At 42.7% G+C, this 25,089-nt stretch overlaps 1 protein-coding gene across 1 annotated transcript in view; it reads left to right on the forward strand.

Annotated features, from left to right (window-relative positions):
* The first annotated feature begins 2,938 nt into the window (after nucleotides 1–2,938).
* Nucleotides 2,939–25,089, forward strand: part of BLNK (B cell linker) — a 90,049-nt gene continuing 67,898 nt past the window's right edge. The window contains exon 1 of the mRNA XM_004456971.5: nucleotides 2,939–3,154. Within this exon, the coding sequence (XP_004457028.2) occupies nucleotides 3,108–3,154 (47 nt within the window). The 5' untranslated portion in view covers nucleotides 2,939–3,107. The remainder of the gene's footprint in view (nucleotides 3,155–25,089) is intronic.

Consider the following 25,089-nt stretch of genomic DNA (forward strand, 5'->3'; position numbering starts at 1 on the left):
TTCAGTGAACATTCTTGAGCATGGCCTTGGTATACATGGCTTATACTTAGAAGTAGAATTGGTAGGCCATAAGTAGGTTCATCATCAACTTTATTAAATAATACCAACTGTTTAAAAAATGATTATACCTACTTATACTTTAATCCACAGTGTATAGAAATTCCTTTTTTAAGATTGGAATTATTCATTTGTCCAACTAGTAATCTAGTGATTATTTAATTTCCAAATCCACTGTGCCTGATTGAGCCTGAGCACATAACATGGTATGTTGTTGTCCATGTGCTGTGGAAAACATGTTGTGTGGTCTCAATCCCTTTACAAGTCATTCCATTAAACTTGGCATCATAAATTTCCACCCTTGCATTGGTCTTCTTGGTGAACCAGTTACAGATGCAGAGTAGACATGGCAAGTGTCTTAATTTGCCTGAGCTTCAATCACAAATACCATTCCATGGATTGGCTTAACCAATGGGAAATTTTTTTCAGTTCATGATTTCAGAGGCCAGAAGTCTAAATCAAGCCCAGGCAAGACCATGCTTTCTCCTGTATATTCTGGTACTGGATGCTGACAATCCCTGAGGTTCCTTGGCTTGTATCTCTGTTTCCTGTCATAGGGTGATGTCCTCTCCTTTCTCTTATGGATTCCCACTGACTTCCTGATTCTCCCTGTGGCCTTTTCCTTGTAAAAGCCTCCAGTAATTCAGATCAAGACCCAGCCTGATCCAGTTCACCACACTTTGACTAAAAATAACATCTTCAAAAGGTCCTATTTACAATGATTCACACAGGGAAGTGGATTAAAATTAAGAACCTGTCTAAATTGGGGTTCATAATTCAACCTATGACAGTAGGCCTGGAACATTAGGACTGTCACGCTACGGACCACATGGGGCAAAATGTCCAGTCTGGAAAAGCAGACTCTCATTTTCATCATGTCAGACTAAATACAGTAAAAAGAAGAAAGACAAATGGCCATAAAAAGAAAAAGCAGAAGTATAACCCAAGACCTTGGTCTTCTTCTCTGGGGAAATAAGAAGTTGCCAACCCAGGTGCTAGGCAAAGCTGTTGATTGAGAGAAAGATCAAGTGGACAATGGGGGTGCACTTCACAGTCATCTAGAAGGAACAAGCCAGTTACCATCATGCCATTCAGTGAAGCTTGATTTTCCTGATCTTTGATGATATTGGAGGTGCCTTCCCTACTCTTGTCTGCTCCTTCCTTTCAGTTAAGAACAATGGGCAGGTGTTTTAGAGCTCTTTCAGGATGCATTGCAAGAAAATTAAGCTCCTCATTTGGGGAAAATACATGATTGGAAGAAGCAAGATTTGCATTTGCCTCATGAAAGATTGTCTTCTCTCTTGCTGGCCTGGCTTATTTGGTGACCTGGCCAAGCAGAAGGGCCCCACCCTTCAATAACTCTAAGGACTTAGCTTCTGTACATCTGGTTGAACCTGAAATTTGGAGGCAGGGCATGAATGTGAATAATCAAGGCTTACCTGGAGAGAAATAAATCTCCATTTATAGAAAGAAGAGGCACAAGTTGTATGGGGGCTGCATCTATTGTTTCTACCTCTGCCACTGCCACCTCCACCTTCTCCAACCTCCCCCTCTGTCTCCTCCTCTTTTGACTCCTCCTCTTATCCTTTCTGTCTTCAGCGGGACTTTGGGTTTGTAACAGCAGAGGAAGTTAGTAGTCCTCTAATTTGTCCCTTCTGTGTATTTTTTTCAGATCCAGGAAAGGGCTGGTTCCACAGTAAATGTGGGAAGTTTATACTTGACCTCACAAAGTTAGCAGGGCATTCCTACTGGCCACAGGGGACATGCATCAGGTAGAAAAAGAAGAGTCTCATTTTCTTCCTCCCTTTCACTAAACTGCCTTCTGCTCTCTAAATGATAGGCAACTAAGGAGTTTTCAGGAAAAAGACATTTTTAATGCACTCAGAATAGATGAAAGGACTGTAAAGTCTTCCAGAAAGGAAATCGACATATCTGGATGGTCACATGCAAGTGTGGTTCCTCCACCTTGCACTGTGTCCCACTAGTCTATGCTTAGAGCACCATTACTGCCCCACGTCCAGGGATCCTTGTCCTTGGGTTTGGTGAGGGGATAAGAGTAATGGACAAGGATAGAAGGGGACAAAGGCAGGGAGGGCAGTGGCGTCTGCTTTTAGGGGAGACTTCAGAATGGCCTGATGTCAAAATTATATTATTGGGAGATTGTTAGATTTGTTCTTGGTTAACTTGTGGGTGCAACCTGGTTTTGTTGGAAAGCATTGGGCTATTGGCATAGTAATTCCTACCTCCACCAGCCTGATAAAGAGTCACACATCACACATCATGTTAGGCTAGACATCATTTCCTCTTTTCCACATCACCCATCTCCGCCCCCTAAATGACCTTTTACAGAGAATTTCCCCTCCCATTTTATAGAACTCCAGGAAAAGAGAGACTCTTACTCTCTTAGGAAACTGTCACCGCTGGCTCACTGCCACCCTGATATTTATTTTTTAAAATACTTTGGGGAAGAGCAAGAAACAATACAAAATTGCCATTTTCATATAATGGTTCTATAAGTGGGAAAAATGTATCCATGTCTTTATGCAAATGAACAGAAAGGCCTGAAGAAGCATTCAGAAGGAACTTGTTACCCTTTTTCTTGAGGCCAGAAAGCTGCTAGTGACCAAATGTCATGACACCTGCTGAAAATAGGGACTAAATGCAAGTGGGACAAACAGAAAGTAGTGACCAGCCAAAAGCTTGTCCAGACCTGGTTACAAATCTGGCTATTAAAGAAAGCAACTGGAAAGAAATTTGCATGCCCAATAGGTTTCACTATTAAAGTTTACACAATGCAGGGTAATCAGCCAAGCTGGCTGGCTACCCAGATCACATGATTATGTAGAAACATGAAACTTGACTATGTGCTCCAGCAAGTTTTACTTCTCCCTATTGCAGGGGTGTTTGCCAGCAGCCTGCACTCTCAGAAATCAGATAGAAGTGACCAGGACTCTTGAGACCAAACACTTACCATGCTACTCCCCAGGAGGGCCAGAAACTGCTGACATTACCACTGGACAGTTACTCATCTCTTACTATTACCAAAAAGAATGGACAAGCTTAATAAAATAACTGTCCCAGCCAGTCAGAAGTTGAGGTAAGATTTTCTCCATCCAATAATTCTTCTCCTCCTTCTCCTTCTCCTGCTTCTCCTCCTCTTCCCCTTTCTCCTCCTCCTCCTCCTTCTCCTTCTCTTCTCCTCTTTCTTCTCCTTCTCCTCCTTTTCTTTAAATGCTCTTATGGCATCGAATACGTTGATAGTTCTAAGAAAGTGGGTAACAAATACTATAGGGAAGTAGACTAAGTTTTTAAAGAAATGTGTAGGAACAAGTGGGCCTGCTCTGGCTGGCTTTTGCCAGTGATAGATTAATGTGCAAAGCTCTGGAAAGAAAATTACAAAAGAGAAATCCAAGGGCTTAAATTCCACCAAAAGTTAGTTTTCAGAGTCTGAATACAACAAACTTTTCTAAAGAAAAGTTTTGTCTAAACCGAGACCTCAACTATTTCATTGTGGTTTACTACTTCATTTTTAAGGATAGCAGTTAATCATTTGTATTCATTGTCATTTTACTGTTTCTCATTTATTTTGTGGGTATATATCACAAGTGTATAGGGGGGATTGTACCTGTTTTTCCAACATTCTTATCCAATGTAACAGTTATCTATTAAAAGCCTCATAGAAAGAATAAACCAGAATTGGCCCAAAGAACAAGAATCAAGAAATTTCTCTGAGTTATGGAAAAGAAAACTTCTCACATTATGACTCTGAATGTCTTCTTTTTGTTTAGTTGTAACCGCACCATGGTTTTTGGATATTGGAACTTTTAAATGTTTGGTGACTATTTTATATGCTAACTATATATTGGAATTTCACCAATTTTTCATGGACTGGTGTGACACGTGTAAGAGAAAAATTATTACAAATAACATGCTAAAGAATTCGAGCTTTCAAGACAACATTTAAGAAAACTAAGTCTCGAATTGATAGAGGGCAGCCCTACACAGAACAGAAGTTTTATGCCTAGTAGGTGCTTGATAAATGGTGATTTGAAATGAACTACTGCTCTGGAATCAGTAGGCAGCAGCTGCACCGGCCATTTCAATAGCTTGTCGAGTGTGTGCAGTACGATCGGCACTTAGCAGGTACAAGGAGGTATCTCATTCTTGCCCTTGGTCTCAAGCTCATAGCAGGGGAATAAGTAAAAGAATAGGGGGAAAAAAAAAAGGAAGACAGTAAGTGATAAAATGAGTAAAAGAAGAGAATTGGAGTAACTGGAGGCAGCTTCTTGAAGAAGATACTTTAAGAGCTAGATTTTGATAGCAGGTAAGATAAAAGTAGTTGGAGAGTAAGAGGAAAATTGTTATGTGCTGGAAGGGAGGCAATAGCAGCAGCCGAGTTTGCAGCTGACCTTGAGTATAGTCCATATATGGGGTGGTGAGGAGAGTTTTCTGGTCCAACAGAGGCTGTAGAAAGGGTCATGTGGTACTGAACTGTCCTGATTAGGTCGGAGGCACAGGGTGGGGGGCCAGATCACAAAGGGCAGGGAGGGCTCAACCATAGTGACTTGGAGATCCATCTGCACTGTTGGGAGATGCCAAGCCAGCAGGTTTAAGGGAGGTCTGCAGATTAGATTGGGGGAGGAGGGATCCCGGAGGCAAGGAAACCATGTAGGGGCACAAGTAAAGAACCCAAGCATCTGGGATTATAGGCCTGGACTTGGGGCACAGCAGTGAGAAAGGAAATGGAAGAAGTTGAAATGACATACAGAAGAAACTAACAAGACATGTATATAACGGCTTCTCACAAATGAGTAAAAGGGTACCAAAAGGTCCTTTTCAGATATATTCCATAACCTAGAGTTATACTAAACATTAGAACCTCTTTAAGGAAATCCAGATGGAAATTTAAATAGAGAAAAGCAAAGGAAACTAAATTATTTTATGATCCTTCCATTTGGGACAAAGTACAGCTTGATCACAGAGCAGTTCGTAGGCAATATACAACCATAGATTATAGGGTAGAAGACCAAAATTGAGGATAATCATACTCATCTGCTTAGATAGAAGTAACTTATTTTTTCTCAGTTGTCTTTATAGAATTAGCCTGTTTTGGTCAAATATGCAATGTCAACGTAGAACTTTTTAAAGAAAATCATAAACACGATAGACTAAGCACCATCTTAAATCCTGTCTATAATTACATAGGAGGGCAAAAAATAGAGGGATAAAGAACTTGACTCCAGTGATTTGTATTCTCTCTTCTGACTGTTTAACAGCAATTCAGAAGGTTGCCTAACTGTGCCATTATTTAGCACCAGATGACAGCGACGAGCTTTATTCATGCCTTAGGCTAATCGAAGTGTATGAGAATTTGCTCAAATTCTTTTTATTTTTAAAGATTTATTTTTTATTTATTTCTCACCCCACCCCCCCATTGTCTGCTCTTTGTGTCCATTCACTGTGTACTCTTCTGTGACCGCTTCTATCCTTATCGGCAGCACGGGAATCTGTGTTTCTTTTTGTTGCATCATCTTGCTGCGTCAGCTCTCCATGTGTGCGGCACCATTCCTGAGCAGGCTGCACTTTCTTTCACGCTGGGCAGCTCTCCTTACGGGGTGCACTCCTTGCGCATGGGGCTCCCCTACACGGGGGACACCCCTGCATGGCCCGGCACTCCTTGTGCGCATCAGCACTGCGCATGTGCCAGCTCCACACGGGTCAAGGAGGCCCGGGGTTTGAACCCCGGACCTCCCATGTGGTAGGCAGACGCCCCATCCATTGGGCCAAGTCTGCTTCCTTGCTCAAATTCTTAACTACAAAAATAGAGAGACAGTGAATGTCCATCAAAGGGGCTAGAAGGGATAATACTGACCCAGGGGGTATATTCCTAAGGCTGATAAGAGACTGGAGGCAGACTGAGTAGCCAGGAAGGAAGGGAAACCAGAGTCAAACAAAGAAAGGAGGGCAGGCAGGACTGGAAGGGAACAAGGGATTTCCAAAGGGTAGGAGTGAGAGAAATAGTTCCCAGGTGGACACAGTCCCAAATATGAGGTGAGTACTCACCTCAAAAGCTTCTGCTGAGGAATAATTTAAGTGGCTAAAGTTTCAGCACAGAGACATGTGAGCACAGATTCCCACTTTTTTCTCCCACTGAGACACTAAATGAAGTTGGCATTTCTGTTAGCAGATCATAGACTCTCAGGACACTTTAGTTGATTCTTAGGCAGGAGTTTTCCTTGATTTTTATAAGTTAATGATGTCATCATAAACCCAGTTGAGACCTGGGTTCTCAAGTCTTCCACACGAAACATTCCTAGGATCATTAAAATTCCACACTTTTAGGTGAACATTTCAGGATTTACAAGTCTTGAATCACATTGAACATATTCTTTTCAAGTTAGTGAAACTAATTTGAACAGGAAACTTTACATTTTTAATAATCTCTCAATTGACTCATTGTCTGGGCTTGTGTATTTTTCTTTGTAGCATACACAGACACGTATCTACTTACTTTTACAAATAGAAAAGATGAAATCCCCAGGTCTTTGACACAAGTACCGTCAAGTCAGGTCTCCCCAATTTTAGCCTGTTGGTTAAAGAATATGATATTTTTCAGTTAGACAAACGAAAGTTTGAATACTACCTGAAACTTTGAGTAATAGTGCCATTGACAATGCAATGTTAGAAAAGTTTACTTCACCTAACTGGTCCCAGTTTCTTCACTTGTAAGGTAAAGATAATTACAGTATCTTTGTCAAAGAGTTGTTGTTAAGAATTAAATAAATGATTTTGTGAAGTAATTGACAATGGTGAGCCTAGTGTATAGTAATTATTTAATAAAAATAACTGGTAGTTATTAATAGCATTATTGCTGTTATTCTTATTATTCTATAGCTATGCAATTGGTTTTCTGAACATAAACACAGGATTTTACATTGACCTCTGATAAGTTTCCGTTCTTCCCAGCCATTTTGGCTATTTTGTCTGTCGATTTTGACATCCAAGGCACTTGGCTTTATGTGGACAATAGCCATGACAAAATCCTTTCTCTGCCTTTTTCTAAGTAGCTAGTAAAACTATTGAGCACTACAGAAGCCTGTGTTTCACTCTTAAGATCTTATTTGACAGATTCTGGGCTGTGATGCCTCAGGTCTTGGATGTTAAATTAGAGTTTCCAGTTACTTGAATTTTCAAGTTAGAATCTTCAAAAACAAACTCACCTTCTTTTTCAGCTTTTCTCCACTAGCTGCCCCTCTGCTCTTCCCTTTTTGGGTCAGTGGTATCATCATCAACCCTCTTTCGGGCTCATCCTTCTCTCTATATCTCCACTCAAACCCTCTGAACTGCATGCCCCATGGTCTTTCTGGATGATGTTTTCACATACGCTCTTTTCTTTTAATTTTTACTGTTCTTTCCTGGACTAAGCTCTCATGCTCCCCTATGTCCCCAATCTGTAAAATGAGGCATTTGTACCAGACAATTCCCCAGATCCTTCTCAGCTCTAATGCTGTATGATGCTGTTATATCCTCTAAGGCTAGCATTTTATCCCATGACCCTTGGGGGGATATTTATTGATTGAATTTTAACAACTTAGTTGAGATATATAGTTTTCAATAGATTTCCAACCCCTACTTTTCCTGCTTTGGAAGCTGCCCATCTCTGAACACTGAAATCAGAGAATATATCTAAACAGCATCCAGATGAGATCATCTAGAAGGCAGCATGATATATCTGGAAGGACAATATAATTGGAGCCCAACTGGATTCTAATTGCCAGTTACTAGCTATGAGTCCTGAGGAAGTCATTCAACCTTTCTAAGCCTCAGTTTCTTCAGCTTCCACGTGAAAATCGAGATGCCTTTTTCACAGGCTTGTGGTGAAGACCAAGTAACACAACATGGGCTGAAGTGTCCAAAATAGAATTTGGCACTTGGTCAGTATAATAAGTAAATAAAACAGCAATCAATACTTCAATCCACACATCACAAGTGGTCTTTTGCTGTCTCCCTCTTCTTGCTCATGTTTATTGGTTCAAATCCCTTCCAAAAGAATAGTAAGCAGAGCAGGGAGCTGCCTGGAATATCATAGTTGGTAAAGGAACTCTTGAATACATGTACATCTGGGGCATCTCTCAGCTCATCTTTTATAAGTTTGGGTCAGAGGCAGGTGCTGATGTGGAAAAGCAAGCAGGAGGTAAGCATCTAATGGTAGAGATAAGACAGGCTTCCCAGAGAGTTTCATTTCCCATTCTCTTCCCACTGCCTACCCACATTATGTCAGCTGAGAATCCACTCAACTGGGCCATTTTCTATTACACCAATGGGTGGAATGCTCAGAGGAACCAGAGAGGGCTTTTCCTTTTGTATTAGCTGTAGTTCTTTAGGGAAACAGAACCAACAGGAGATGTGTAAATATTGTGAGATTTTTATAATAATTGTCTCATGTAACTGTGGTGATATACAAGTCCAAATCTGTAAGGCAGGCTGCAATCTGGGAACTTCGATGAAGGTTTCTGATGAATTCTCCAGGAGAAACTGGCTAGCTGAAGTGGAGATGGAAATTCTCTCCTCTGACTGCTGAAATCACTTATTTTTTCAAAGCCTTCAACCTATTGGATGAGACGTCTCTCATTGTTGAAGGCAATCTCCTCAGTCAATTGTAGGTGCAATCAACTTACTGATGATTTAACTTCACAAAATGTCCTCACTGTAAAAATCAGGCCAGTGCTTGCATGACCAAACAACTGGGCACCATAAACTGGCCAAGTTGATACATGAACTTAACCATCACGGTCCACCCCTTGTCAATTTGGTGGTGATACACATCTCCTTAAACCACATTTAATCTCTAAGTAAAAATAGTAAGTCGTATTTTTCATTCTTAAACTTGATATCCTATAACTTAAATGCTATGACATGAAGCTAATATAGCTTATATCATATGATAGGGTAGAAAATAAAGATATTTGCTTTATGTACATTTGCAAACATACTCATAACAAACAAGGAAGCAATATTCATAACTATTACAGTTCTCATTTCTCTAACTGGTTGTGTGGTTGCAGCTCATATTTATAACTACCTTCTTCCACTATCCATTCAATATTCCCTTTCCTCTCAGCGAGCACTTATCTGGCAGTGGTTCTTTGTCTGGTGGGGTGACCCAAACCTTCATTCCTGAAGTTTCTAGGCCACTGTTAGATCTGCCTTGGCTGGGCTGTTGCAGTTTTCCACTGACTTTAATCATAAGGTATGATAGTACTAAGAGATGCCCTAGGGGATCTCCTATATTCCGGGCAAACTCTTTTTTACCTCCATTGTGTAGTTGCAGTCCTATTTCTCCCTTGATAGTCAGGATTAATCAGCCAGCCAGTACAGTAATTGCCTTCTTTTCCTATTAATTCAGAGGAATGATAAGCTCAAAGTAGCCATATGGCAATCTTAACTTCCATTACTATGAAACCATAGTTGCGTCTTCTGGTGGAAGCACTCTTCCTTTTGGAACTAAGTCTTGTAGACCACCAGAGCTTAAGGTTGCAGGGACATGAATCAAAATTTTTTCCAGTGGATCAGTAGAAAAATAGTGAATAGTACCGATTCCATTTCCACCCTTTGATTTCTGGACCCAGGAATTCTGGCTATGGAAGAAACAGCACCATAGAGGGAAAACTGACTTAGAGCATACATAGCTTCCTGGAAAACATTGCCTCAGCCCTGCAAGGGATTGCCACCTAGTTGGCTCCATAATTGAGTCTTAAAATGGCCATTTCATTGTTCTATCAATCCAGCTGCTTTAGGATGGTGAAGAACATGGTAAAACCTGTGAATCCCATGAGCATGTGCCCATTCCCATACTTCATTTGCTCTGAAATGGGTTCCCTGATCAGAAGCAATGCTGTGTGGAATATACCATGATGGTGGATAAGGGATTCTGTAAGTCCATGGATGGTAGTTTTGCCAGAAGCATTGTGTGCAGTCAAGGCATACAATATCTAGAGTATATGTTTATTCCAGTTAGAATAAATTGTTGCCCCTTCCATGATGGAAGTGTTCCAGTGTAATCAATCTGCTACCAGTTATCAGGCTGAGCACCTCAGGGAAAGTTGCTATATCAGGGACTGAGTATTGGTCTTTACTGCTGGCAGATTGGGCACTCAGCAGTGGTGGTAGCTAGGTTGGCCTTGGTGAGTGGAAGTCCATGTTTCTTCCCCAGACTTCTTTATCATCAGTTTTCCAATCATTTTCCTTCCAAATCCCTGACCATCCAGACAAACCATTGAGAGCAGTCCACGAATCAGTATGCAAATGCACCTCTGGTCATTTCTCCTTCCAAGAAAAATAAAAAACCTAGTACCCCACTCAAAGTTCTGTCCACTGGGAGGATTTTCCCTAACCACTGTCCTTCAGGGATGTCCCCAGAAAGGGGCTCTAGTGCTTCAGCTGTCCAATTCCAGTGGTACTTGCATATCATGCAGAATCATCTGTGAACCAGACCCGAGTTTTCTCTTCCCCGATCAACTAATCATAAGGAACTCCCCAAGAAGCCATAGTTGTGGGCTTGGAAGGAGAAGGTAATGTGGCAGGTTTGGGGGCCATGTGCATTTGGGCCACTTCCTCATGTAACTTGCTCATGTCTTCAGGACCTGCTCGAGCCCTTTCTCATATATACCACTTCCATTTTATGATTAAGTGCTGCTGTAAATGCTCAACTTTATGGCTTGGCAGGTCAGACAACACCCAGTTCATGATAAGCAACTCAGGTCTCATGGTAACTTGGTAGCCCATGGCTAAACGTTCAGTCTTTACTAAAGCCCAGTAGCAGGCCAAAAGCTGTTTCTTAAAAGGAGAGTAATTATCTGCAGAGAACAGCAAGGTTTTGCTCCAAAATCTTAAGGTCTGCATTGTGATTCTCCTATAGGGACCTGCCAAAGGCTCCAGGTGGCATCTCTATTTGCCACTGACACTTCCAGCACTACTGGATTACCTGGATCATATGGCCCAAATGGCAGAAAAGCCTGGACTTGTCTCAGAGCCTCCTCTTGTTCTGGACCATACTCAAAACTAGTGACTTTTTGGGTCACTCAGTAAATGGGCCTGAGTAGCTCACCTGAATGAGGAATATGTTGCCTCCAAAATCCAAAGAGACCAACTAGGCATTGTTCTTCGTTTTTGCTTGTAGAAGGAGCCAGATGTAACAGCTTATGCTTCACCTTGGAAGAGAAATCTCAACATGCCCCACACCACTGGACACCTAGAAATTTCACTGAGGTGGAAGGCCCCTGAATTTTTGTGAGATTTATCTCCCACTTTCTGACATGCAAGTGTCTTACTAATAAATCTAGAGTAGTGTCTGCTTTTTGCTTGATAGGTCCAAACAACACATGAGTTTAACCATCACACCTTGTGAGCAAACTATGCAGGAGCCACTTTATCAGAAATGTGTCTGGTGAGTGTGGTCTTCAGTGGTGTCAGCTAAGAAAACTTTTTTCACCCACTCTTGGGGATGGCTGTGCCAGGAGAACCCTAAAGTAGAGTGCATATATGTGGGACTCCCTCTCTCCTGGACAAGGCTTGGACAGGGTCTTTCAGTGATAACTGTTGTAGCTTTCTCACTCTGGGCCACAGCTGCATAACACCTTCCTCTTCACACAGTCTCTTTCCAAATGGAGTATGATACAATTAACTGGGTTTCTAAGCCTGCCTTCTAGAACAGTGGATTGGAGGCTGGGCTGGTCCCAAATGCTTCAGGCACACATTTACAAACAAGCTCTTGGATTTTTCTCACAGATAACTAATCTTATCAGTTCTTTAGAGAATTTCCTTAGTTTGGTTCATTTTCAAGTTCTAGAGAGGAGCATACTATTGTTCTTATCAAGGAGTCTGGGCCTATTAAAGAATATGAACAAGAGAAATTAAAAAACAACATGTGGGAAAAGATGTGGCTCAAGTGGTTGAGCACCTGCTTCCCACTTAGGAGGTTCTGGGTTCCTGGTGTCTCTTTTAAAAAAAACAAACCAAAAAGCAAAACAAAGAACCAATGGCGCTCAGTGGTTGAGTGCCGGCTTCCCACATATGAGGTCCTGGGTTCAGTCCCCGGCCCCTTGTACCTAAAAAAAAAAAAAGCGATGGCATGCAGCATGTTTTAGGGGGAATTGAAACACTGGATGGCTTTCTTTGGCTTTTTAATAAACCCCATAGACGTATCCTTCTTTTTCCTTTCCCTAAGACATAGCTTCTTCATTTAGATCAGAGGCTCTCTAGCAGGCATCTAAATATTCTACGTTGCACAGGGCAGTCTCCACAACAAAGAATTATCTGTCCCAAAATGTCAATAGTGCTATCATTAAGAAATCCTGATTTGGAACAAGTGAAATGAATTCTCTCTAGAACAAGAAGCACATAGTTATTTCCATATGCTTGAATTGACAATATGTATTTTGTAATATACAATATATGCCTTTACAATTGATACAGCTTCTCTTCGCCAAACTGATTTTCCTCTGTCTGGGATGGTTTGAGTAAGCAGTTGCCAAGGGAAGGCCTACATTTTTATTAGTTTGTTTTATTTTTAAATTTTTAGTGATCAAACAAAATCCAGATTCCTTGAATTGTATGTACCATTGAGGTACACTCTGTTCTCTCCTGGGTAGAGAAAGGAGAGCAGGAAAAGATTTCCAGATATAAGTTCATCCTGAAATTGTCTCTCCTTCTACCTCTCCAAGTAGACTGGACAAACATTGAGTAGAAACCCTCAGCGTTGGGATAGAAAAAGGAAATTAGGTGATAACACAGCTGTTAAGAGGTCCAAGAGCTTGTGGTTCTAAGCCAAAGTCCAAATTCTGGACATTGTGCTGAATGAACATTGTGCTCATTGAGCATTGTCCTAAAGGCCTGTGGGGAGAACACTACCTTAGGACACTGACTAGATAAGAGTGGAGGGGAAACAATATGTGTTTGTTTGTCTGTACTTTAAAGTCTTCTGGTCATGTATGAAGATTTTGTAGCAGAGTCTGTGAGGCACAGATTCGGAATAACTCTTCCATTACTGGGGATATTTTCTGCTGCATAATGTACTCTCTCATGAGCCTGGTGTCCCTGTGACCAGTGATGTCTATGTTTTGAGACTGCTGGGCAGGTTTGAGGGATGCAAACCTTTTGTTAAAAAAAAAAAGAATTTATTCCTGTCTCTTTTGAGGCAATCCTATATCCTCCTTCCCCTGACCCCCACCCTGCCCTTTTAAGGAGGTTCCAGGGATTGAACCCAGATCTCATACATGGGAAGCAGGCGCTCAATCACTTGAGCTACGTCCACGCCCCTCCTAGGACTCTTTATGCTCTTGTTGATCTTATCCAGATCTAGGAAACAGTTTGCCCGGTTCTCTTCTACATATTAGGAAGATTGAGAATAGGTGTATGTCAGGGATCCAGGCTGGTGCAGGGTTACTGTCTACTGTTATTTCAGATGCTCAAGCCTTGTGGTGGTCCTAGATCCTGCCTCTGAACTAAATGGGCCACAGGGCTCCTGCTCACTACAGATACGGTCTCACCAAGGAAGGCTTTGAAGTCCTCTTACCCGAGGCTCCCTCTGTAGGACAGCGGTCAGAGACTCTGCCGAGGCCTCTCTGTCAGATACATTCTGACTCTGAATGTGTCATTACATTCTGTCAGTTTCCCCCTTAAATCTTACAGACTTGGGGGCTATTCTGCTTCTTTGAGGTGACCTGGCTTCCCTCTATTTGTTGTATTGAGTGTCTTTCTAGGGTAACTTTAGTTTTCCCATTCCAAGTTCTTGATGGGCTTCAGAGGCCTCCAGGGACCAAGCACAGGATTAGGTATAAGAAGATGGAAACTGTTGCTCCAGAAATTGGCTCCCTCTGTTTTTTTGGGTGGAATTCCAGGCTCCAGATCAAGGGAAGGGTAAGCCCCAAGTACAATATCAGCTGCTGTCTTCTAGGCCTCACACGACTGCCAGACTCCCCAACTGTGTCTAAAGAAGCAACCTTTGTGCTGGGCACTGATATCAGGACACTGGGATTGCCTAACCCGCAGTGGAAACCCTCTCTCAAGGAGTCACCCCCCTTGCCTATGTGTTAAACCTCCTTGTTGGCTCCTGGGTTTTCCCATCCCCAGTCCTCCCTCCATCAATAAGCAAGTTTGGCTCCTCCCATGCTCCCACATGTTGTTCCACAGCTGAGAGCAGTCTGCTCCCCAAAGGGCTCCTCTCCTTCGGCTCTGTTCCTCCTCCTTTGGCCCTCATTCTACTACCTGTTCTGCCTTCTCCTCTCCTCTCAGAGTTCCATTGGAGGCTACCCTCCAGCCTTATGTTTTACTCCGATGTTTTCAAGCATTATGGGATAGCACACACACACACACCCCCCCCAAGAGACCATTTCCCTCAGTCCAGCGTGAGTGACTGTTTTCAATGCTTATTTCAAAAGAAAGGCAAGGAAGCGTCAGTTGTAGCTTCCTGCTGAGTCACACTTACCTGTTTGTCACTTCCCTGAAAAGACTCTCTTTATCCCAGGGGCATTCCCTGCCTCCCAGTCTTACTGGGGACCCCAGACCTACTCCAGATTCCCTCCCTTCCCACGACGTAGGAAAATAGCAGCAGGGGCCACTGAGCTTCCTGGCTGCACAGGACCCCACGTTCAGAAGGGTTTAATTGGTTTAACGCTCTGCTGCCGCTTTCTTGAAATTGTTAATAATTTTCAAACAAGGGGCCCTGCATTTTCCACTGGCACTAGGTCCTGGCCACAGTTTCTGTGGACAACCCCAGTCATGCCTGCCTCCCGTGCAGTGTGTAGGGAGGTGGGCATGAATGGAGAAGTCCCCACCCAGATCATACAGGTTCACCTTGCAAGCACCTTAGAGGCCCTCTCTCCAACCTCGGTAAAAGCTGAGGCCAAGAGAGGTTGCCACCTGTTCCAGCTCACACCTGCTGAGCCTCTAACTTGACCTCTGTATTTGTCTATGAGGAGGGAGGGAGAGCAGGGCATGCCCTCGTTTGCTGCTCTCTCCCTGCATAATTTACTCGCCAGTGTAACATTCTTGCCCCTTCTATGTTCTCTATTTTTCCTTGACATATTTCTTAACTAAAAGGTGGCAATTTACTAGTCAGAAACGTTAGTGAAACCCTACAGAATTCCTGTTTTTGGTATTCTAGGCTATTACATGTTTCCAAGTCCAAACTTGAATTCCACACTGATTCAAGGCGTGTTTGGTTTCACAGTACCATAGGTTTTTCAAAGAATGCTTCTGCAATGGCTCATGTAATTTGAGTATGAGTTGTAATTATAAAGAACAGAGTTTGTCTTATATGGGCACCCAGCATACAGCATCAGCGTGTAAAATTTAAGAGGTGCCTCTGAAAAGTGTTTCTGCTGTATGGAAAAAATGTGGGCTTTGGAATCAAGCAGACCTGGGTTTGAATACTTGCTCCACATTTACTAGTTCGTGGTCTTTGAGGAGGTCCCTTAATCCTTTGTAGCCTCTGTTTTCTCATCTTTAAAATGGGAATAAGAATATTTACTACTAATATATAATATGTTGCCATAGTAAATATGTAAAACAGAGAGTAAGAGCTCAGTGAATATTCCCTTCCCCAAATTCCCTCCTGGCCTGTGCAATCCTGATGCCTCAAATTATGTCATTAGAGAGGCATCTACGGGGGATGAGGTGTCTCAGCATCCTAGCTCAGAATTAAACATCACTAAGCACAGGAGGTTAAGGCACTAAGCCATTATCTGTCACTAACACCAGGCAGGGTCAGTTTTCTGGCAGCCAGCTAGGACCCAGGGGTCGGAGAGCTGTGCTCGTCTATCTCCCACGCCAAGGTGTTCCACCAACAGTTGTCAGTTGAGTGACTGGAACATTGTTCAGGGAAGTGGTGATAAGAAGGAGGGAAAGGTCAGAGGCAGGAGGCTGCACCTGCTTGCTGTGACCCAGTTGCTTGGAATAGAAGATGAAAGTGGAACTACCCTCCCCCAATCAACTTTTTCCCTTACTTTATAACTTCGTTTGGTTCAAAGTTTAAAAAGCTGCAGGAGGAAAGATAGTTTTTTGAAGCACAGGAAGGATATTAATGTCCATACTCAATCCTGGGCAAGCCAGAAAAGAAACAGTAGTTTTGTTTTGATGAGAATAATTAGGGTAGCATCAAGCACAAACATTAGTAATATACTTTCAAAAAAGAAAACAGCAAATATAGGTGCTGTATCATTGGAAAACTGAGTCCTCTACATGTATGTAATTGTTTTGGCTTTTAAACTGTGTTTGAGCCCGTGTGGTATCAATGTCCTCTTTTTACAGTGTCACCATCACTGACAAATTACGTTTTTTCCCTGATATGTGATTAGAATTACCTATTTGCCAGTTGGTCTTACACACTTTTTATTGGCAGCTGGTTCAGCTTGAAAATCCTCAGATTTGCACAGTGATTTCCATGCTGGCAGGGGAGAGACTGTGCACCTAACGAATTGTCAGCCGTCAACTCCTATAAAAACCACGCGCACAGGGACAGAATTAAACATGACCCCTGAGTCTCCCCCAAACCTAAGCGTCTGCATTGTCTAGGGATGCAGGAGCCTCCTTTAACGTTTTTAGTTTTCAAAGACTTTTACAGACTTTGTAGATAGTTTTAGGAAGAAGTTTCCCTTTACCTAGCACCCTTCCTGCTATATGGGTGGGTGAGAGCAGAGACCAGGAAGCTTTGTTCTGTGCTAAGAGCAAGGAAGGTGCTAAAACCCTAGAGGCCTCAAAGGTTCCCAGCCCCTCAGGTCAGGGAGGGGGCTGGTCTTGATCATTCTTGCTGTCACATCAAGTGGCAAAGCATCTAAGAACATTTTAAAGCTAGAATCGTTCTAATTTCCTTGTCATCTCATCAGTCTTAAGGTGGTACATCCCACACCTAACGGCCTCTGGTAGTAAGGGTGACTTGTGCCAGGATTTTTGAAAGGATACAGGGTGTTAGTAGAATCATCCTCATTCCTTGTTGTGCCAAAACAGTTCAATTTCTGTCTGCCTATCACCCAGATCAGCAGTTCAGACATGCCAAGGTCTACCTCAAAATATTTGCAGAGCTGGGAAGGAAAAAACCGAAACAAAATAACAAGGTAGGGTGTGAACTATCTGGAGAAATTTGCAAATTACTTTCTATGGTTAGTGAAAAACAACCCTGGCTGTGGGACGCTTCTGTGTAAGGTGGATGCGGTCCCTCCTCTCCATTGGGTTAGCCTTTCTGGCCAGAGTTGTTGGGAAAGGACACGTGGTCATATAGTGCTTTGGTCTCCTGCCAGCTGCTCTGTTCAGCTGCCTTACTTCTGAGCATGTTCTAGAACCCCAGAAAGCATCCCCACACTTCCCTCCTCCTCTCCCCCCCACCCCGCCTACATGCACAGCCCTCTCTCCTCCACCATCTGTCCCTTCCTCTTCTTCTCAGTTCCTCCCTATAGTCTGAAACAAGCCCCAAGGACTCCACCGTCCCCGTCCCCTCCAGCAACAAGTCTGAGCTTGGTCACCAGTTGCAGAGCAAGGGTGGGGGCACATGTGGATCCCTGGTAAGATAAGTCAGCACTTATCACCCAGGGGTAGCTGAGAGCTTGGGCTCCCGAGTCAGACAGCCTGATTTGGAACTCCAGCACTGTCATTCACTGGCTGTGGGGTCTGGGGCAAATTGCTTCACCTCACTGAGCCAAATGTTCTCATCTACAACAAGGAAGATAATAATTGCAACTATGTCATAGAGTTGTTTTGAGGGTTAAATGAGAAAACGCATGCAAAGTGCCTGGCACACACTAAGCGCTCAATGAATGCTGGCTTTATTGTTGCTGATTATCCCTGTCTGCTCACTGGCGTGTGTGATGTGGTTTTTCAACAACGTCCTATCAGGCTTGTACTGTAAACATGGCTCTGGGCCGTGGCATAACAAGGAGGAAGACACAGTCCCTGCCATGGAAAAGCTTATCTTGTAGCAGGAGACCTCAACCATGTGCAGGAAGGGTAGAACAGGGTATGATGGAAAGAGCTGGGAGGGGTCCTCAGCTAAACTAACTTGGGGGCAATCGCAAACTCTCCTTGGACCTTGGTTTCTTCCCTTGGAGCAAGAGAAAGTTGACCCAGGATATTCATAAAGTCTCTCTCAGTTCCAAATTTCGGTGACTGCCTTTAATTCCAGGCAATATGAGGAGTCAGGATTCCAAAGCCCTGTATTCTGGGGAGAGCTCCATGAGCTCTTGGGCCTTGATCTCTGCATCTATGAGGTGGGGATGGGACCGCGACACTTCTGGAAGGCACTGTCTACACCTCCGAGCCTTTGCACCATGATCTCACTCTCTAGGGGGAAACGGCTTCAGGTGCTGAATTTGCAAATCTAAATATAACACCAGTAATGCCACAGGAAGGCCGGATTGGAGGAAGTGGGCACGAGTGGCCTGGGACTGGAAGAGATTGTGGAAAGGGCAGAGGAGGGAAGTTGCTGATTGATCAGACGAGCTCTGCAGCATGCAAATTATAAAAGAGTCACGGAAAAAGCAGCATTCTGTTTCAAAACGACAGGTTGGTAGCCCAAAACTTTGGCTTTGAGACAGAAATTATCTAAAAGGGAGAGATTTTAGTCTGCCCAGTTTCCATCTGTTCTATCTAGCCTTTGGCTTCATATAGGCCAGAACGTTTTTATGTGACAAGGTAATAGAAAGGGGTATCTTCCCTGCATTATCAGAGGGCAGGATTTCAGGTCCATTTAGCTCTGTTTTCAGCATATGCCTTTCTCAGTGTGCATTCACTGAATATTTGTGGAATGAATATGAATAAGAAAAATAAATGTCTTGTATCAAACAGTGCAGGCCCAATATGTTCCAGCAGGGCTGGGACAGCAAACTTGAAGGGAGAGAAAAAAAAAATCAGTAAATCAAGATTTGTAAATAATACATGTTTTCCCCTTAGTTTCGTTAATATGGTATATTACGTATTACATTAATTGATTATCTCATGTTGAACCTTTGCATACCTGGGTAAAACTCAATTGATCATGGTGTATCCTTCTTTTAATGTGCTTTGGATTCAATCTGACAGTATTTTGTTGAGGATTTTTGCACCTATATTCGTAAGAGAAATTGATCTATAACTTTATTTTCTTGTAGTATCTTAACCTGCATTTGGAATTAGGGTAATGTTGGTCTCATAGAATGAGCTAGGGAGTATTACCTTCTGTTCAATTCTTTGGAAGAGTTTGAGCAGGATTGGTATTAATTCTTCTTGGAATGATGGCTGGAATTCACTGGTGAAGCCATCTGGTCCTGGGCTTTTCTTTGTTGGGAAACAAAGAGATTGGATGACTGATCCAATCTCTTTACTTGTAATTGGTCTATTGAGGTCTTCTACTTCTTCTAAAGTCAGGGTAGATTGTTCTTGTGTTTCTAGGAATTTATGCATTTCATCAAGGTTGTCTAATTTTTTAGCATACAGTTGTTCATATTATCCCCTTATGATCTTTTTTATGTTTGTGGGGTCAGAAGTACTGCCACTCTCTCATTTCTGAAATATAAAAAATATCTTAATATAATATTTTTTAAAAATCAAAATTAATGAAAAAAAAAAAAAACCTTGATGACCAAAATCCCAAATTTTAAGTAAAGACAGGATAGTGTTGCCAGTCTGCTGTGCCTCCGGCTCCAGTGTGGCCTGCAGGGCCCTGTGTCCCAGCAATGTTCTTTCTGAGAGCTGTTGGCCTCGCAGCCGTGTGCTCTTCCTTCTATTTGGGGCACTCCTGGTGCTGCTCCGTTGCTTTTGGTATCTCCCTGTCCTGGGCTTGGGACTGAGCCAAACAGAATTGCCTCCAAACTGCCACTGGGGTCCCCATTCCCATGCCTTCTTCCCCGCTGCCACCCTGTTTATGATGACACTCTCCTGAGTAAGAGGCTGCACAGGATTTCCGCTGCCTAAAGCCCCATCGCTGTGGCCTAACAAATAAGGGCTTGATCACCTGCCCCAGCCCCCTCCAGCTCATCTTTGACTACACTCCCACCCACACCACATATCTGCCACCCAGCTTCTCATTAGACCCCAAACATCCCAGACAATGTCACCTCTGAGCCTTTGCATTTGCTATTCCTGCTACCTGGGTGCTGTTCCTCAGTGTTTCATCTGGCGAATTTCTATTTTCCATCAGCATCCAGCTCCTGGGTAACTTCTTGAAACCTCAAATTGATTCACTCCCTTCCCAGAATTTCCACAGCAAGCTGATCATCCCTATGCCCAGCACAGGCAGTTTTCACTTTCAACAGGTTGCATGCATTACTTTTTATAACTTTTATAAACAGAAGAAACAAAACTATTTTCAGTTTAGGGGGAAAATACAGTTTAAGACATAAAATACAAAAGACATCATATGAACCAAATAGTAGCTCAAAAACTGGATAGTAGATATAGGAGATAAAATGAAATAGTGCTGCTTGGAGTGTTATGAATCAGAACATAATAGAAACAGAATTTATTGCTGCAAAAAACCTGAGTGTCCATGTGATCCAATCCTCTCATTTTCTAAGAGGAAATCGAGCTCAGAGAGGTGCAGAGAATCGCTCAGGTTCACACAGAATAGGCAGCAGAGCTTAGAGTAGAATCCACTTCTCTAAACTCCAGTCCAGTGCTCTTCCCCTAAGTGGTCTTCCTTCCTGTACCCAGAGAATGATCTGGAAGGAAGAAGGAATGGCCTGCAAGCTGGGTCTTTGGGCTGTGGAATAGAATGGGAAAAATTGGGGATTCATAGCAGTGGGTTAATCAGGCCTAAAATGTTTGATTGGGGTCCGATTGCTAAGGCCTTTGGATGCCAAGCTAATGAGTTTTTACTTGATCCTGTAAGAAATACAGAGACTTCAAAGATTGTTCATGATTCAAGTGACTGCTGAAAGGGGCAATTTAAGACAATTAATTTGGAGTTCATATAGGTAGGGAAGGGAAGAGACTGAGGTAGGGAGACAAGAGAGGAGGCCACTAGAATCATCCATTACATGAGATTACAATGGCCGTGGCTGAGGGAGGGGGCAGAGATAGATGAGATACAGCTAGAGATGTGTCTACACAACTGATGATGGGAGATGAAAAGTCAAGTGGGAGAAAGGGTCAAAGAAAGCTTAAACGTTTTAAACCTGAAAATCCAAGGGCACCAGATCATAAGCTCCATTTTCTTCTTTTCTTATCTGGCATTCTAAAATTCTATATGATATACTTGTATCAAATGTAATAACAAAATATAAAATATATGATTAAAATAATGAGTAACATCTTAAAAAGAAATTCATAGTCAATAACATGAGATCATTTAAATACCTTAAAAAGGAGGAAGTCCACTAAAGAATCAGTGGACTTAATGATGGTCATTGTATTTTAAAAATGCATTCATTGTAAAAAAAAGTAGTTAAGATGGGATGTATTCTTTACTGGTATATATACCAAGGAAAATATTAGTGAGATTTCTACTTACTGCAAATTGATTAGAAACATATAAGTTGAAGATACCAGGCCAATTGTGAGGAGAGCATAAGATGTCCTAAGAAAAACCAACCAAGTAGGTGTACGTCGGTCACAGACTGAGAGCTAGTCATCCAAGCTCTGCAGGAGCTCAGGGTGAGACCAAGGAGCTCTTGGCCCAGATAATCAGGTTTGATTCAACAGCTACTGGGGAGCAGCTGCAGGTTCCTGAAGAGGGAGTGACCAGTGAAATCTGGGTTTTAGAAATAATAGCTGAGCCCTTATGATGCACGCCATGGATTGACGGCCTACTGCCAGGTGCAGTGTTTTCCTGGTACAAAAAGGAAGGTTTAGGCTTGGATCTTGGCTGAGAGAAGAGGGCCAGTACTACAGATACCAGAGGATGAAACTCGAGAACTGGAACTGAGGTTAAGATGTGGGGGCTAAGGAGATGGATGGATTCATCCATTCTGTTTGCAAAGAGTTGCTTTAATTTGAGACTCTCTTTAATCCGTTCCCAAGCCCAGATTAAAAAGGGATTTTCTCTAATAACATTGCTTTGCATTCCACCTTTTCTGAAAGACAGGAGTGAAACAGCTATGCTAAAGCTCGCCTTTTCACAGTTCTCTGTGTGTGCACTAAGGGGTTAAAATAGAGCAAGGTATTTTCTGATCCCTTTTTGTCTGCAAATCTTCAACAAACATATTTCTTACTGATAGCATCTTTTAAATCATCTCCTGTATTTAACGAAAATTGTTGGGAAGGCATTTTGTAAAATATATTTTTTTCTTAGACTACTCTTGGGTGATCTGGCCAAAATACCTGCAAGCAGCTGCTTCCATGTGCCCTTGTGGCCCTGGTGGAGCTCTGCATCCTGTCAACCTCATCTTTCCTGGACTTGGTCCATCCCTCTACACTCCTGGGCTGTTCTCAGCCTGCAGGTATCTTTCTGAAGATCAGCCAGACCCAATGGATTCCTCTTTGCCCTGTGCTCTCTTAGCAGTGACTCTACCTCCTATCCTGATCATGCTTCCAGTCATTCTTCACCTTGGTTGCACACTGGAGTTATCCCAGGACCCAGTTATTCCAGTTTAAATAGTCTCAAGTCAGGCCTTGGAATCCGGGTGATTAAAAGCTCCATAAGGTGATTCTGTTGTGCAGTCAAGGTCAAGAATCACTTCTGTAGCCTAGCTTTTCTTCCAGGAAGGAGATGATATATAGAGACTGCTCAGTGATGTAAGCTCTTAACCTCAATTTAGAAAACACTTGAAGAAGGCTGGCCATTTGTGTTTGGCTCCTGGGGACACAGTCCCAGGTCGGGTGCCCAGCTGTCTGGGAAGAGAAGGGGGCAGACAGGAAGCATCTCTGAGCCCAACAACAATTGACCTGAGCACAGGTGAAGGGAAAAGTCTGGGTCATCATCACCCACCGCTGATTCTTTCTTCTCTTTTCCCCTGTTGAAAGCAGACCTTAAACCACAGGCTGAAAAATCCTCTTTGCCAGTGTATGATTTTCCCTGGGGAGAGAGGATAGGCCTTTAGTCTCTAATTATGGAGTGAAAAGTAAGATTTGCTTTAAAGATATTTCAGGCAAAAGGCTGCAAGCAGGGAGGCTCTGGAGGTTGGGAAACCTCTTTTGCTCCTTGAAATTAACCCTGGCCTAGAAAGAGAGAAACCTACCCTGATTCTCTTAAAAATGGTGACATGCAAGAGAGTCTGGGATTGAAGGCACAGGAGGGAACTGAGGTTTGTCCGCTCTCTTCCTGTTCCTCAGGCCCCACCCCCTGAGCAAGACCCCGGAAGCAGGGCTTGCAGCATTTACTCTCACACAGGACTTGCTGCTTCTGGTTTCCTCAGATAAGGTCTGGCCTTCCCTCTCCCCTCCGTCAAGGGTAGGGGGATATTTCACTACTTCCTGTTACACCCTCCTGAATCAGAGTCTCAGCTAATTAAAAGCCACTCGCTTTGCAGATGGAGGAAGGATGTAGATAAAGACTGGGGGACAGAACAGAGTCCAAGGCTAGGAAACCAGATTGTGTACACGCTCATGCATGTGTGTGCATTTGTGAGAGAGAGAGAATTTTGCTCACTTTTGAAAATGTTTGACATAAATTAAGTGGAAAATACAGATTATAAAATGTCAGTTATGATCGTAATTGTATAAAACCTATACATATAAACGTGTGTGTAGCAAAAACAGGAAAACTATTAAAATTTAATGTTAACAGTAGGGGTTGAAATTAGAAGGGATGTTTTTAGTATTATTTCCAAATTTTGAAACAATGTAATGGATTAAATTTTTAATCATCAAGTTATAAAATTAAAAGCTATATAACCTATATGACCAGCCAGCTCTCACTCACGTGGGATTCCAAATTTTTAAAAAATGACATGTTACTTTTTGCTATTCTAGTTGCCAAAACCCCTGTCCCACTTTTCCAGAATTTCCCGTGCCTGGGTCTTCTGGGAGTCCCCAGAGGGTGCTTACAAATCCCATCATTCCACACTGGCTCTTGCTTACCTCCACATATATACTCTACTCTTTCTGGAATCATTTTCTTTCCTTGCCATGCTGCAGATGGCATCCTCTAGGTCCCACCTAGATTTCCTTGTACTCCTTCCACCTTTGGCTACAGACCTTTCCCTAATTTCACCAAAATCCTAGCAAGACTTAATAATACATACAGGACCTTACTGAAATTTGGGGGATAACAGAAGAAAAGTTCAAACTTGTGGATGATTAACATCTGCTGCCAGACAAGGTATTGCTCAGTGTACTGGGCCCTTCTTCTGGTCCTCCCCGCTTTGCTCCTAGCTACAAGCCATTTCAAGGGCCAGCTCATCTCTATTCTAAGGAAATCCTTCTAGAAGTCTGCTCAAACTGTAGTCTGGGGATCAAGAGCATGAAACCCTAGGTTTGTAGCCTTGTAGGATAAGTGACAGTAAGGAGAGCCACTGCTCCACTGACCGGGCTGTGCTGGTGTCTTAGTTCCAACATCACTACATTCTGTCATTCCATTTTAGAATACCATATTAGGAACGGCCTAATGAGCCCAGCCATGTGGCTCTGCTCCAAGCATGGTCCAGTCCCTTTTTGCATTGTCTTTCAAAGCAGGTGCATGTTCTTCCTGCAGTCTCTTCATCTCCTCTCTGAAGCTCTCGCAAACTGTAACTCAAGAAGAAAGCACATAACTAGAAAGTAAATAAATGACTAGAAAATAAGTTAATATGGGCATAGTGTAGTCTAAAAGCATCCAGAGAAAAGTCAGGAGGCCCACGAAGAAGGAATAACTGAGTAAAGCACATGCCCAAATTATGTTATCAAACTGACCACTCAGTTTATTTGCCTAAAATTTTGCACTCCGGTCAATAAGGACTTTAGTTTCCCCCAGAAAGTTATTTGTTTTTCTTGGGCACAACTGAAAGGCCATGTTGGAACAGAGTACTATCTATCACAGTGGTGTTCAAGGGGTGGTCTCCTGACCAGTAGTAGCAGCTCCATCTGGGGACTTGTTAGAAATGAAAATTCCCAGACCCCACTACAGACCTACCTAATCAGAAATCAGAAACA

Source organism: Dasypus novemcinctus, chromosome 6 (assembly GCF_030445035.2).
Source record: "Dasypus novemcinctus isolate mDasNov1 chromosome 6, mDasNov1.1.hap2, whole genome shotgun sequence".
Taxonomy (NCBI): domain Eukaryota; kingdom Metazoa; phylum Chordata; class Mammalia; order Cingulata; family Dasypodidae; genus Dasypus; species Dasypus novemcinctus.